General features: G+C 45.6%; 1 protein-coding gene across 2 annotated transcripts; it reads left to right on the top strand.

Moving 5' to 3' along the window:
• Positions 1 to 115: 115 nt before the first annotated feature.
• Positions 116 to 12,726, top strand: ANKRD13A (ankyrin repeat domain 13A). 2 transcript variants are annotated; one of them, XM_017734900.1, is made up of 16 exons: positions 403 to 474; positions 1,993 to 2,046; positions 2,617 to 2,749; positions 2,860 to 2,984; positions 3,448 to 3,493; positions 4,128 to 4,271; positions 4,630 to 4,825; positions 5,398 to 5,464; positions 6,392 to 6,473; positions 7,159 to 7,217; positions 7,809 to 7,945; positions 8,242 to 8,399; positions 8,856 to 8,960; positions 9,165 to 9,316; positions 9,529 to 9,593; positions 10,358 to 12,726. In XM_017734900.1, the coding sequence occupies exons 2-16, from the start codon at positions 2,038 to 2,040 to the stop codon at positions 10,554 to 10,556; spliced, it is 1,677 nt and encodes a 558-aa protein (XP_017590389.1). In that variant the 5' UTR covers positions 403 to 474; positions 1,993 to 2,037; the 3' UTR covers positions 10,557 to 12,726. The 2 variants fall into 2 exon arrangements, with proteins under 2 accessions (XP_008632298.1, XP_017590389.1); XM_008634076.2 differs by lacking the exon at positions 1,993 to 2,046 and having other exon boundaries at positions 116 to 474.
• The last annotated feature ends 2,274 nt before the right edge of the window (positions 12,727 to 15,000 follow it).

The following is a 15,000-nucleotide window of genomic DNA, read 5'->3' on the forward strand; positions in this document are numbered from 1 at the left end:
CGCGCTGTGGTTCGTCCCAGCCGTCCCTGGAGGGACGGGGAAGAGGGGCAGGGACGGCTGAGGGGGCGAGATCGGGGAGGCCCCCGGGAGCGGGGCTGAGGGGGCACCGGGAGGACACCCTCGGGAGCGGGGGGCTGCGAGGGGCACCAGGAGCAGGGGAGACCCCCGCGGTGGGGTTTTGTATGGGGCTCCCCTTGGAGCGGGGTGAAGGGTTCATAGGGGGTTGTGGCCCGGGCTCGCGCACACACACCTGGGTCAGGTGGGTGCCAGGAGAAACGAGAAGCTGAAAGGGTCAGGGCTTGAGTAACTTGGGGTGTCCAGAATCCAGAGAGGGAAGAGTGAGGGGCCCTGGCTCCCCCTCCCCAGGTGTGTGCCGGGATGAGCTCCCCTGGCGGGGCCAGCAGCGCCTTCCCCCTGCACGTCCTGGTCTGGAATAACGACTACAGGCGGCTGGGTGAGGAGCTGCAGGACCAGGTAATGGGGTAGCCGGGCTCTGAAGGGGCTGCTGGGGGGGCTGGTGGCCTCAAAAGAGCTTTTGCCATAGTGCGGGGCTTGGTGCCGCTCGCTCACTGCTGTGCCAGGGAGAAGCACCCTGGTGGTACTGCCAGGAGCGTTTGCTGAGCTTGAGGGACCCCTGAACTTCGTCACCTGTTTATTTGTGGTGTGGGAGTGATGGAAGGAGGTGTAGGAATATGCTTTCACGCCAGATATTAAACGTTGGCTTCCCATCTGTAAAGCTTTGCTCTTAAGTATGCCAGTGCAGCTGCAGAGTAGCTCTTTGGGAGAGTTAGGAGTCCCTTTAGAAGAGCAGCTGTGATGGAAATTAATTTATTTATTAAAGCAATAAATAATGTTTAGCTTAGTGGGAAGTCAGCGTGCACCAAAGGTGGCTGCTGCTGCCAGAGATCAAACCAGCCCCTACCTTGCTGAGCACCATCAGTTCTCATGGATTTGTTGCTGTCCAAGATCGGGGGCAGAGTTTTTGTATTGGTTGGAATGTTTTCAGCATCTCTGGTAAGAAAAATGGATCATTGTTCCATGCTGGAGAGTAGAAAACACAAAGCTGTCCCCTCTCTGGGACACGATGACGTAAGGAAACAGCCTGAAAGCTGCAGCAGAGCTCGAGCAGCAAAAATCCTTCTGGCTGAGCTGCTGTGGAAAAGCTCTGACACAGGCTAGAGTTAAGGTACAGTTAATAAGCAGAGCTGATTAATTAATTATACCTGACACCACAAGTACATGAGCCCAAGACCAGCTGTGCCACCTCCTGATTGTCACCTGCAGCTCTAACGGTGCACCTGACTTACTAATTCCTGCTTAGAGCATGTTCCTGCCCTGGTTTGGGAGAATCTTTGGAATGCAGTCACTTTTAATCTAATTTATGTCATCTTATGCATTAACAAAATCTTTAACCTCACTGGCACTTTGCTCCTGTGTGTTTATTTCTGACACCTGTGAGAGTTTGTCATTAAATAGGGATCACTCAGCAGCCTCCCGCTTGTGGAATGCTGCTTCCTGCCTCCATTCCCTGTAGAAACCAGCAGTGTGTGAAGATGGACTGTGTCTGTCTCTTACTTCCTTTACCTGCTTTTAAACACCTTTTTTTTTTAAAGTGTTCCAAAGATCTATTTCCTCCTGCTTCTTTGGGATGAGCTTCCTGCTGCCGGAGGGACGCGTGAAGGGATCGAAGCCACTTCCCAGCTGCAGCTGGAGTGGCAAACTGGCTCGGGCATGTGGGGACAAGGGAACAGCAACAAAGATAGTGGGGAGGGACCCTTGGAGCCCTTTACCTGTTGGTGCTGCAGTGTTGGAGCTGCAGGAGGTGGGGAAGCAAATTAATTAATGTTCCACCCCAGAAAAGAAGATGCATTAAACCAAAGTTTTCCCCACTCTGTGTGAGATATTCTGACTTGATGCTGTCAGATAACGCTGTTAACGTGCACAATAACTTTCCTTTCTCATTCTGCTATTGACTTTCCCCTTTTCCTCTAGTTATAGATGCTCTTCTGTTTCAAATCTCTAAGCTAATAGTGAAAAATGTGTAAGGTATGAGTATGTTGTGCTTGCATGTTTTGGATATTTGTGCCTGTGTAGTTTATTTTTTTATTTTAGTGACTTGTAGAGAATGCCCTCAATCCTCATTGTGCTGTGTGTGCTTTGTGAAACACCATCTGCTTCTGTCCTTTCCAAAAGTGCTGTCCAAAATCCGTGTTGTATGCCCTGTTGCCTTTTTTTTCCCTTTCCCCTCCCCTCTTTTGTTGGACAGTTTAAGCCCTCTGTGGGGTCTCAGGCTCTCGGCTGTCTGTGGGGTGATGCACACGGACGAGAACTCCCATCTCCTCCTGACCTTTCTGGGGAGAGACAGAGGGGAAAGAATGACAGAAAAAGAAATGAGAAGCATCAACAAGAACTCCTGTCCTACAGTTTTTGGGGCATTTCATAGGCCCCATTCTGCTTCTCCTTTTATTCACGTGGGGAAGCAAGACGGCCCCGCAGAAGGGCGGTGCAATAGAGTTTGGGAACTGTGGGAATGGCAGGGAATATGGACTCCTGGATTAGCCCTTTGTTTGTGTAAGCTCTGATGAGCTGCGTTCTTTCTCTCTCGGACACTGACAGGATGTTGACCAGCGGGATCCGCGGGGCCGGACCTTGCTGCACTTGGCGGTTTCCTTGGGTTACATAGAATCTGCCAAGGTCCTCCTGCAGCACAAGGCAGATGTGACCAAGGAGAACGCGCAGGGATGGACGGGTAAGGACAACCCGGGGTGTGATACTTTTGGTAGCAGATGTTCTTTGTTTTTACGTGGAATTTTGGGCAGCAAGCAAAGAGACATGAGGCCGTGGCTGGGTTTCTTTCAGTTTTGCACGAGGCTGTCAGCACAGGGGATCCAGAGATGGTCCAGTTGATCCTGCAGCATCGGGACTACCAGCAGACCTCGATGACCCTCGGAGGAGTTCCTGAGTTACTGCAGAAAATTAACGAGGTGATGATTTATTGAAATGTAAACTCTCACTCCAGACTGACTTCACTGCTTGAATTCTCATTCAAGTAGTTCAGTTAAGTGAACTATTGCAATCAGCTGGGCAGTTGTGTTTTGTTCCAGCCTGCATGTTGCATAGTGCTGAGGGACATGGAGGCTTTTCCTTGACTTTGTTTAAATCCTTTGTCATGAACTCCAATATTAGAGGGTGAATCTTGAAGGCATTACTGCCTCTCCAGTAAAACAAGGAAGAACAACTCCCCAGATAGCAGCAGGGGCAGGGCAGTGGCTGTTACTGCTACTTTCAATTGCTACTTTCAATTTCAATTTTAGCATTCACTTACCATTTCTCCAGTTCTGCTCCTCTTTTTTCTTCCTTTACGCAAAATGTTCATGGGAAATGCTGCGCTGAATGTCAGAGTAAAACTATTTCGTGAGGTATTCATCAAGTGTTTTCCTTCTGCAGACTCCTGACTTTTATGTGGAAATGAAATGGGAATTCACTAGCTGGGGTAAGAATCCTGCTCCTTGTTACCAATTCCGAGCTGTAAAAATGAGTTACAAATGTCCCACAACACAGGCAGGGAAATATCCTCTCCCCGGAATCCTTCTCTCTTCCCTCTCAAAATGACCTCTTGTGTTTTTGTTGCACAATTATTCTTTGTTTCCTGTTTATTTGGTTGGTTGGTTTCTAGTAGTGGAGAATTTAGCTGTTGTTGCAATTGCTGAAGACTTTTCTTGGGGTATTTTTTTACCTGTCCCTGGCCATTGACGACTGAAGTGATGGTGTGTCATCTATGGATGCACTGGCTATTTGGGCAGTACCTGCTTTTCCCTGAAAGGAGTCAACACTAGGCCTCACAGCTGACTAAATATTTCAAATATCAAACTGTTAGACTGCGAGGCATGGGGTTTATGCCATTTCACATCTTTCAGTCTGAACAAATATCTTCTTCCTTTTCATATTCATCTGTAAATTAGGCCCGTTTTACCCCAAGCTGGTAGTTCTTAAAGCTAAAGAGGATCAGTATCTCACCTCCTCTGGAATGACATTCCCAGGAGTGAGCAATCCCTGTTCTTGAGTTTGTTTCCTCTGTGCTGCACCTCTTGCACATTTTCCCTTTCCAATCCTCCCATTTCTCCCAGTGCCCCTGGTTTCCAGGGTGTGCCCGAGCGACGTGTGCCGCATCTGGAAGAGCCGGGCCAAGCTGCGCGTCGACATCACCTTGCTGGGCTTCGAGAACATGAGCTGGGAGAGGGGCAGGAGGACTGTCATCTTCAAGGGAGAAGGTAAAGAGTTCACCTGCCTGCACTACTGATGCCCAAATTCTGTGTGAGCACAGTGAGAAATCCTGATTTTACACAAAAAAGGCCTCTTGTGTTTTATGAAGGTTTTATGTTTATATTCGTGTCTCTTAGAGACACTGTTTTGTGATGGCTGCACTTCTTTGCTTTGAGTAAATCTGGGGTAAAAAATTGGTGATAGGGCTAAAATTTCGGTGTTTTACTCAGTTTCCCTCCTTCTGTTCTGCTGCCCCAATCCCAGCTGAGTGCAAAAACACCCGGATTTGATACACTATATACCCCCAGCTTTTCACCCTGGAACACTTGCTGAGTTTTTTAACTTCAACTGTGCCTTTTCCACCAGACACTGGTGGCTGGGCAGAGCTCATCGAGATCAACCACGATGACAAGTTTGTCACGACAGAGAGGTTTGAGATCTCCCAGCACATGAAGCGTTTGACTCTGGGATCCATGACACCCAAGAGGAAAGATGTGGAGAGACGCCTTACATCTCCAATCATCAGCACGTGCCTTGATACCAAAAGCATTGCTTTTGAAAGGTGAGACAGAGAGTTTGTCTTAGCAGATAAACGTTTTGATGTTCTGTTTGGAAAAAGCTTTAATGATGAACTCTCAAAAGCTTTGATAGCTAAAACTTTCAGGGTTACGCCTGAAATTACTTTAAGCTTCACAAACCATTAAAGAAATTTGGGTTGGTCAGCTTGCCACTATTGCTTGGCAAAAAGCTCCCAGTTGAAAGAAATCATTGGCAGAAAACTTCCAGTTTATCATATTAGTGGGGTAGAATCATTAAGGTTGGGAAAAGCCTCTTAAGATTGAGTCAGTTGCTCACTGCAAATTTGCATTTCACCTAAATCCACGTGCTGGAACTAATGGACAAGAGCTTTGATTTGGTAACAAATAAGTCAACTTTCACATGAATACTTTAAAAAAATGTGTATGTTGTGTCTTTTAACAGACGCACATTTGTCTTCATTACTACACCTATTTTTCCAGGTATCTGGGGTTAATAATCTGTCAAATGTTGTTTAAAATCAGATTTAGAAGAACCAGCTGGGGGTTGTGTAGAAATGCAGCTGTGTAGACGCTTGTGGTGTTCCCTTTTTGTCAGAACCACATCTGGATTCTGGGTATGGAGGACAGAAAAATCAGAAGGTGTCAATGGTTATGAAGCCAAGGTAAAGCCTGTTCTGTTCTTCTGATAGGTCTTGCAGCAAATTGAAGTCTGGTTGTGCTTTTTCTGTATTTCCTGAATATTTCAGGTCTTAAAATTCCTGTTGGGACATTTGTTGTGTTGCCAGCAGAATTGGGCTGGAGTGAGGAACTTCCAGGCCTGTGGGAGGGATGGAGCCCCTGTGCAAGGGAATATAGGGGAAAAAGGGGGCTTAAAGAGGGGGGAAGAGGGACAGAAGATTCAGCAAAGCTGCCAGCAGTCCTTCCCTTCCAAAGGCTGGCACTTAACTCATGCTTGAACACTGCCATTGTTTCAGTGTGTGAAAGTTGAGGAACCTGTTGATAATAACAGCGTTGCAAGGGACCAGCAGCCTTGAGTGGCATCATGAATTCATGAGCTGGACTCTGCCCTGCTTCTGAGTCACAGCTGCTTAGAATGGTTCCACCTGACACTGGTTTTGACCTCTATTTTGCCTCAGTGAAATATTTTTGAAGGTGTGGTAGGAATTTGGGTTCAGAATCACGGGATTTAATTTCCCTGGTTCTGTGTTTACTCCAGGTTTGGGAATTGGTGCAATAAATACATTTTTTAAATTTCACTCACCAGAAGAGTAAGTGCTGAGTAGCTTTTACATTTATCTGAAGGTTTTTCCTGGTAAGACTGCAGGGCTCTTCAGCTGGACAGGGAGTTCATTAGTGTTCCTGCAGAACTAAACTGTCACTAGATTTCATTTCTGTGGTCTTACAACTAATCTCTGTTTAGAAATACTGTTCCCTGACTTTCCTTTTCCATTCCCTCTTAAAATCTCTTGGAAATGCCTGTCTGGTGTTGAGGTTGGTTCAGTTAGTTTTGTGTACATGATGTTTTACTGGGGAACTCCTTTTTTTAACCTGTGGTGCTGCTTGGTTTTTGTCCCTGCATTTTTTGTAAGGTCTACATGGCAAACAACGTGAATGTGATCACACGGATCAGAACAGAACATTTAACAGAAGAGGAGAAGAGGAGATATAAAGGTATCTTCCCCATAGGAAAATTGGAGATAAATAGAACCCTTTGGCTCTCTGTCATCTCCTCTGAGTGACTGAAGAACTGGGTAGACAAACAAGGAAATTCTCTTCTTGCTGACTTTGCCCTGCTTTACTTTGACATGTTCTGTGTCTGAGGCAGCTCATTATTTCACTCTTAACCTACAGATGAACCTGGTTTTATCCCAGCTGTATTTAGAGGAAAGAAAAGCCCTTCAAACCTGTTGAAAGTTTACTGACAGTTTGAAAATGCTGCACTTTTCTGCTCTGAAATATGTTCATGCCCTTACTTCACTTTGGCCATGGATACAAGATTCACAGAAGCTTTGTTTGCTTGGAATTTTTGTTTGGTTTGGTCCACTGATTTCTTCTGGTATTTGAATTAAAGGGTGACCAGCCAGTAACTTCATATGGAAATTCCCCTACCATGGGGCCACTGAGGCACTGGGACTCATAAAGGTGTCTGCTAATCAAAAAACCCCACTGACAATCTTTGCTCCATTCTGTATGTTGTTCCTGTTTTATACTGTCAGCTGCAGGTCCTGGGCTTGCCTGGTAAAGCTCACAGGAGATCTGAGCAGCTTCCCTTTGGGTTGGAAGCCTGGCCTGAGTGCCAGTTTTACTGCTAATTAATACTAATGGCTGGTTTTGTTTTCCCTCCTGTTACCTGAAGCTGACAGGAGCCCTCTGGAATCATTCCTGGGGACAGTGGAGCATGAATGTGGTGCTCAGGTGAGTGTCTGATGTCAGCACAGCTCACTGGTGTGTGGAGTCACCTCTTGTTTCCTTAGTTTGGCAGCAGTTTCGATTATGAGGTTTTCATTTCCCCTGAGGATGTTTTTGTTTGGTTGGAAATAGGTGAAATTTAAGATTCCTTCCAACCCCAACCATTCCATGATTCCACGTGGCTTTAGAAACTCCCTTGCTTCTAAACTGCTGAAGAACAGTGGATAATGGATTTGCTGGCTCTCTGTCAGGATGGCATTGCACATTGACAGGGTAGAGATTTTGGGTTCAAATAATCCATCAAAGGTTTGACTTTAGTAAAGGATTTGGAGCTTGGAAATGCTGTGGCTCGTGTGTACATTTCTGGTTGGTTTCCAGCTTTAAAGTATCTAAGTAGATTTTTCCTGTCTCTAAAAAGCTTGGAGATTTTTAACCTCAGTGAAACCAGTCTAGTAAAGGCTGGTATTTATGGCTGTGTGTCACTGTATCTGAAATGAGGAATGAGTTACTTCACAAAGGGTAACTTAAAAGTTTCTTGTAGTTGCCACTGTCTATTCAGTACTTTTTGGGTGGTTTTTTTCCTCTCTTGCCTTCTAGAATACATCCAGGACAACAGAGTATGCTGCAACCAACAATCCCACTGCTATTTCTCTGGAGGAATACTTCAACCCAGAATTTGATCTGAAAGGCAGAGACATAGGAAGACCAAAGGAAGTCACCATTAGAACACAGAAGTGAGAAATACCCTTTAAACTATTTCTAGTTAGTCTCTTCCCAGTTTCTAATCCGTGGAAACCATTTTTACAAATATCCAGTGTGGTTTTTTCCCCCAGCTTTCACAATTAATCAGAAGAGGGATCTTGAAGTATTCAGCTACAATCTATTTTTAATTCCAGTGAGTGAAAGCAAACATTTGGGCTGGTGCTGTAACTTGTTAGTAACCTCCTGTCACTGCCCAACTGCCTGTTTTGCTTTGCATCTGTTCCTAAACTGTGAATTTAGGGAGTTTTTATCCTATTTTGTCTTAAAGATTTAAAGCAACTTTGTGGATGAGTGAAGAATTCCCTTTGTCTCTTATGGAACAAATCACTCCAATCATTGACCTGATGGCCAGAACCAGTGCTCATTTTGCCAGACTTAGGGATTTCATCACTCTGGAATTTCCGCCGGGATTTCCTGTCAAAATTGGTAATCTTTAGCAATTTTTATTGTAGCATCTTGTCCATTTTTTCCCTTTGGTTTTGCAATATATTATTTACAGAAACCACATTAGCCTTTTACTTGTCTCACTAAATGATACCTCAAACATTGTCTTGTGTATCTGGAGTCACAAAATCCAAATTCTGAATGAACAGTTCAGAAATACCATTTTAAAGACAGTGTCATTTCAGTGAGAATGAGCTGTTGTCGGCCTCTTTCCTCTTACCTTCAGTGCCTTAAATTTGGCAAGTCTTATTCTAAAATAAGAGATTTAGAGAGAGGTTCAGAATAACTAAAGCCACCTTCTTGGTGAGGTGAGTTACTCTGTGCTTTGTCATTATAGGAAGCTGTTGTGGAATATACCCCATAAACATGTAAGGGTTTGATGTAGGTGTGGAAGTGAGTAAGAGTTCTCATTTTGACAGAAATCTTGTCCTCTTACAGAAATTCCCCTGTTTCACGTGCTGAATGCCCGAATTACTTTTGAAAATGTCAACAGCTGCAGGACAGCTGAGAGAAGCTCTCCTGGTGGTGCACAGAGTGATGCAGGTAAGGGGTGGAAAGGTGCAGGGATCCCACCTTTTTACATCCCTGTCCGTGGAATGCACAGAGGAGAGAGAAGCTGAACTGCAGGGAATGCAACAGGGGGAGCTGCAATTTGTTATCCTGCAAAAGCATTCATCAGAATCTTTTCGGTTACAACTTGTTACAAACAGGGCACAGTGTATTTTTAACTTCATTTGGCTTCTGTAGGTGCTAATTTTGAGGTCGACCAGTCGGTGTTTGAGATCCCCAAATCCTACCACATCCAGGATGATGGCAGGAACATCCACGTGCAGGATGAGGATAATGAGATCATGCAGTTTGCCATCCAGCAGAGCTTGTTGGAATCTGGTGGAAATAAAGTAAGTGCTGGGATCTGTGCAGTGGCAGCTTGGGCAAGCATTGTGCAGCAAGAGCTGAAGGAAACCTGGGTAGGATCAGTTTTTCAAGACCTCAGAAAATAAAAATAATGTATTTCAAAGAAGAATTAAGGGTGGTTTAAAGGTTACTTTCAGTGAGTTACTCTGCAGACGTGGTAACTGCTGTGGGATTGTCTGTCTTTACCCATCTCTAGGAACTGGGGGTGCATTCCAACGGAGCAGTTGCATATTCCCAGGACTTCAATATACAGTATCAGAAGTAAGTACATTTTTTCACATCAAACCATGCAGTGATAGAGCCAAAATACCCCCAGCAGTAGCATGAAGCAATTTTGCCTTTTTTTTTTGGCGTATGTGAGTAGCAGATGCACAAAACTCAAGGTCTCTTCTTGTGCTTCTTCCAACTTCTCCAAGAAACAAGAACTCTAAACTGGGCCTCCCTGGTTTGTGTAGTGTAGTTCTTCCCAGCTGTGGGGCTGGTCTGTGCACACAACAGATTCTTTACTCAACAAACAAACCCAGTCCTTCAGTTCTGCTCTTAAAACTCTGAATTTGATCCCTCTCAGTTGAATGTTTAGTTATTAGAGGCTTCACACTTCAAGGCAGCTCTTCTTTCTTTTTAAAATCCTTGTGTAATCCTTAAAAACACAGATTTAATGGACACTTAAAAATGAGCTCTGGTGTCTGTGGAGTCTTTCTGCAGTTAAATGCAAAGAAACCAAGAACTGAATCCTCTGGGTTCTTACGTAAATGGAAAATCCTTTAAACCAGGTGAGGATGCTTTTAAAGGCCCATTGAAAATATAACTGTTGGTATCTATGAAAGATTCAAAGGAATCAAGGTTTGACATTGAGAATTTTACAGATGTTAGAACAGCTGCTCTCCTATCCTCAAACTGTTTTCTTCCCCCTGGGAGAGATTTTCAGGTGTGTGAGTCTAAAACAGTTGCCAGGAAGGATCATTGCAAGGAATATGAGACAGGCTCTGTCTCTTTTACTTCTCAAAGTTATTCTTTTCCATCAGGGCACTGCAGGAGAGCTTTCTGACAAGATCAGGGAACTCCCACAGCAGCAGCTCCGGTGAAGTTTCCAGCTTTGAGAAGGACTTACAGCTTGCCATGGAATTGTCTGTGCGGGAGCAGGAGGAGCAGGAGAAGCAGCGGCGGGAAAGGGAAGATGCAGAGCTTCAGCAAGTCTTACAGCTCTCTCTTGTGGAAAAATAGCTCCTAAGTGACCTCCTGAAGCAGGGATGACCAAATCTGCGTAAAACTGGAGGTTTTCGGAGCTGTCAGTCTGAAGACCACTCCTGGATTGCTTAAGGAAACATTTCACCTGCCTTCTAAGTTGGCATCAGCTGCAGAAACATGATTTATTTTTGTTTGGGGGAGTTCCAGATCACAGGACTCCACATTTGGCTCCCCAACCATGCAGTCTTAGCTTTGAAGGAAATGTTTTTATCTAAACTTATTTATTGAAGAGCAGATGGAAATTTTGCTTTGCATCAGGATGTGGGATTGCAGTAAAGCTTGAAAGCCTGATTTATGGGGAGTTCAGGAGGGAAACTTCATTACTTACCAAAGAAATACTCATCTGCTTCATTATTTCTCAATAATTCAAAGCCATTGCCTGTTTTTCCAGCTGTTTCATGGGAGAGCATCTCCCTGCCTATACACACACGGTAGTTCTTCATGCTGACAGATGTTTTCTGTTAGTTTTGTTTAGATGTGGTTCTCTCTCCTCTAGTTATTGAGATTTTTGGCTTAGGAGGGATGATTTTATACTTGAACAGCTCATCCAAGCTCCAGATTAAGCTAGTGCTTTCTGAAAAAGGACAAAACAAGTAGCCAGTAAAATTTTAGATGCTGAAATGGGACCATCTGTCCAGTACAGCAGCAGTTTCTGCAGCGATTCCAAACCAGCTCGTTCCCATGGTCAGAGGGCAGCAAGAAATTAAGGGATAGATACAGGTGCTTCTTTGGGATCTCTTGGTGTGCACAGCTGAGTGTGGGTGCTAAATGCAACCAGCAAAAGAATTCAGGTGAGATTTTAATGTATCCTTATTGGAAGAGAAGTTTTAATTCTGCAAGGGAAACGTGTGTTGCTTCTTAAAACCCCAACGCTTGTCCTTCGTGTGAATACATCTATTTTTTTACCTGAATATTTTTATTGATTTTAAACCAAGCCACTAGGCCTGCACTCATCAAACTGGTCTTGTAACGATTCCTAGGTCTGTTTTAACCAGCTTTCCTCAGGTTTTTGGCCATACAGGATCTTTGTAGCTCTTTTATCTGCACTTCTGTCGGTGTTTACAGTACTCACACTGTGACTCTCGAGTGCACTCCACAAGTACACGGTGAACAGCCACAGGAAAGCCTTACAGTTGTTAAATGTGAGCAATATCCCTCTGTTCTGGCAGGCAGGAGCAGAGGAACCTTTGGTATAGCTGCTCTGAGCTTGCTCCTAACACTGCTCCTGTTCCTCAGGCTAAACAGGGCGGTTCTGGGTGACCAACTATTAATTAACCAATGTAAAATCACTATAAAACTGACTTGATCATAACCAAGGGGGCAGTTGGTGACTTGGAACCCTATTTTAAAATGAATAATCCATTGTTTTACATAGGAAATTGTTACAGTTCCTTCAGCCTACACTAGGACTGGCCCCTCCACACTGGTTTTGTTCCCTGGGACAGCTTGCATCCCTAAAAACATCCTCCTGGGTGCTACAGGAATGGGGACTGTCCTGCACAGGGGCAGTGGGCTGGGTTGGAATTTCTTTCTTTGCAAAGGGGATTACTGTGACTGTCACAGTTGGGAAAAGGGAATAGGCCTCGTGTTGAGCTCCTGACAGGGTGGGAGGTAGGAGATGGAGCTGTGGGCATTCCTCCAGTGGGAATAAAGAGTGCTGTTGCCTTTACAAACCCGTCTGCCTGGCATTGCCTGTCTTCTGCTAAGCATTTCAAAGGTTACAAGAGGGGTAAAAATAGCATTTTTCAAGCTGGCTTGTTCTGGTTTTATATTTAAACTAAAGAACATTGAGCACTTTCAGTTGAAGTTTTGTTATGCTCCTGCTTCTTAGTCTGGGACTGTAAAATAAATTGGATTTGCTTTTGGGTTTTTTGGGTTTTTTTTGCTTTCTTTGGTGTTTGTATCGTTCCAGCTAAAACTGGAAGGCCCTGCTTCCCTCAGCCAAGTGCTGCTTCTCTTAAAGCCTGACTTTTAACCCATTGAGTGTAAGATGGATGCCATCTGTGTGCTGGAAGAAAAACCAAAGGTACTGCACATTACAGCACACACAGTTATTTTTTTCTAGCACTGTATTTGGAGTCTTTTTTTTTTACTAATTATCTGCCTTTTGTTGTATTTTGGTACATTAAAGTGACGTTATCATCTACTGAATTCTTAAAGGTAGTTCTGGTTTAGTGTGAATCAGACCTATAATCCCCAGAACATCTTCAGCCAAGTTTTTAACCTCCCTGTTGTGAAAAGGGGGAATCAGTACAACACAGGTGAAAGGCAGGAGGGTAACTTTATTAATTTCTCTCTGCACCTTCTTGTAAGAGAGGAGCAGAGGGTTCTGAGTACATTTAATATTTAACTGTTGTGTAACAAGAGTCCAGCCTCTCTCTCTGAGGCAGCTTAAGGCTGATGTAGGAAAGAGAAGCTCAGAGATACAAACACTTGCAGCTTCTTCTAAAACTAACCAGCTTTAAAAGTTCTCTGAGTTCGTGCTGTTTGTTCCTGAAATCAAGACTGTGCTTTTTTTGTGCTTCTGATCCCGTTTCAAGGCTTTTTACAGCAGCACTTCATGATTTTCTTTATTTGGAAACCCTTCTTACACTGCTTTGGCTGAGTTTTGATTCATAGCTGAGCTGCTGGTAACTGCACAAGCATTGTAGGATGCGCTTTGATTGTGCTGTTAACGGCTCCTTGCTGACAAACATCCATGGAAACGTTCCCCCAGCACTGCCATCCCACTAAAAACAAGGTAGGAGCTGTGAGGGAACCGAGGTAGGAATCGGGACAGCCTCACCCCTTTGTGGAGCCACAGCCCAGTTAATAACAAACAGCACAGCCGAGAATAAATAAGAGCCTGGATTGTTTACTGAGCGTTTTATTTGTACAAAGAGGCATAGCAGGGAGTGAGGAATGAGAGCAAACAGGAATTCTGCTCCCGGGAATGCAGAGCTGGGGCTCTGAGCTTCACCATCCACCCCCAGGAGCAGTGCAGGCTGCAGGCCGGGCTTCACAGTGATGAAGGACCGAGAAAAATCAGGAATCAGTGAGCAAAAGGAGAAGCAGAAAGCAATAGAACAGTGCTGCCTCGCTGCCTCACTCCTGGATTAATAACTCCATCTGTTTGAGGCCAGGCTCACTCTGTCATTTCACTAAACAGAAAGAAAATCCCTGTTCAATGCCAGCACTCACCTCAGATGCAGCTCAAGGGCTTAGAGAGCAGGTCAACAACAATCATTCTGCAAGTTACATTTAAAAACTCTAAATAAATTACTAAGCAAAACACCTCTATGTTAAATATCAAAGTAATAATTAGTAAAATCCAGTTACTACTTGTAGCAGTGCAAAACAAAACAGCAGCATTTGTATGGAAGTGGGATTCAGTGTAAACACTTGTTACTAAACTGCAGAAAATGAGTCTGGCTGGAGCTCAGACACTTCCAGAGCATCTGCCTGGTTTGCAGACCTTTGGAGGCTCCTGTTTCCAGGAGGACAGTGACCAGCACATGCTGGAATCCCTCACCTGCACCCCAGATCCCGAATGAAAAGCCTGGCCCGGGAACACTACATCAGGATCAGGTCGTGCATCAGTGTTTCTGCTCAGATGCAAGAACGGACCAGACCCCCCACCCACCGCTGGATGGGTCACTGAGCTTTTGCCTTTGGACTACTTTTGAACCTTAAAGCTCATCCTGTTCTACCCCCTGCCCTGACAGGGACACCCCCCCACTAGCCCAGATTGCTCCGACCCCCAAGCCTCAGCGTTCAAACAAGGAACTGAATTAATCAGAAAGCAAAAAGTGGATGTAGTGTGACTGAGCACGTGGAGCTGCTCCTCGGACAATGGCCCCAGTCTGGCTCTGTTCTTGTGACATGCCAGGCCTCGGGTGCCTGCACACCCCGGGGATGCTCTCGAGCACATCGGTGTCGGATCAGCCTCGCCAAAACGCTGCCATTTGGGAGGAAGGCGCCTTGCTCCAGACCCCGCTCCAAGCCAGACGGGTTTGCTGCGGACACGCCCCCAAGGAGCTCCAGGAGTCTGTTGGCCGAGGGAGGGGGTGATTTCCAGCACCCGGCCAGACCTTTGTTGGAAGCCACATCACGATGGAGCCATGTGATACAGCACGGGCAGGGAGGGGTGAAAAGCCACGCTCGCATCCTCAGGGCATCCCCAGAAGCTGACGGGAGCGGCGGCAGGACGGCGGGGACCGGAGGGGAGAACCGGGCGGGACCGGAGCCGTGCTGGGAGGGTGGGTACCGAACGGGAGAACCCGGTGGGTCTGGGGCAGTGGTGGCACGGTGGGTACCGGATGGGAGAACCTGATGGGTCCGGAGCAGTGCCGGGAGGGTGGGTGCCAGATGGGAGAACCGGCAGGACTGAAGCAGTGCTGAGATGGTGGATGCCAGGTGGGAAAACAAGGTGGGATGCAGC

Source organism: Corvus brachyrhynchos, unplaced genomic scaffold (assembly GCF_000691975.1).
Source record: "Corvus brachyrhynchos isolate BGI_N302 unplaced genomic scaffold, ASM69197v1 scaffold114, whole genome shotgun sequence".
In the NCBI taxonomy this organism is placed as follows: domain Eukaryota; kingdom Metazoa; phylum Chordata; class Aves; order Passeriformes; family Corvidae; genus Corvus; species Corvus brachyrhynchos.

Bases quoted from the DNA above. Each gene is read 5' to 3' on its own strand.
- ANKRD13A (XM_008634076.2), top strand. From the start codon at position 379: ATGAGCTCCCCTGGCGGGGCCAGCAGCGCCTTCCCCCTGCACGTCCTG. The intron at 3,494-4,127 runs GTAAGAATCCTG...CATTTCTCCCAG, and splicing joins ATGGGAATTCACTAGCTGGG to TGCCCCTGGTTTCCAGGGTG. The intron at 9,317-9,528 runs GTAAGTGCTGGG...ACCCATCTCTAG, and splicing joins TGGAATCTGGTGGAAATAAA to GAACTGGGGGTGCATTCCAA.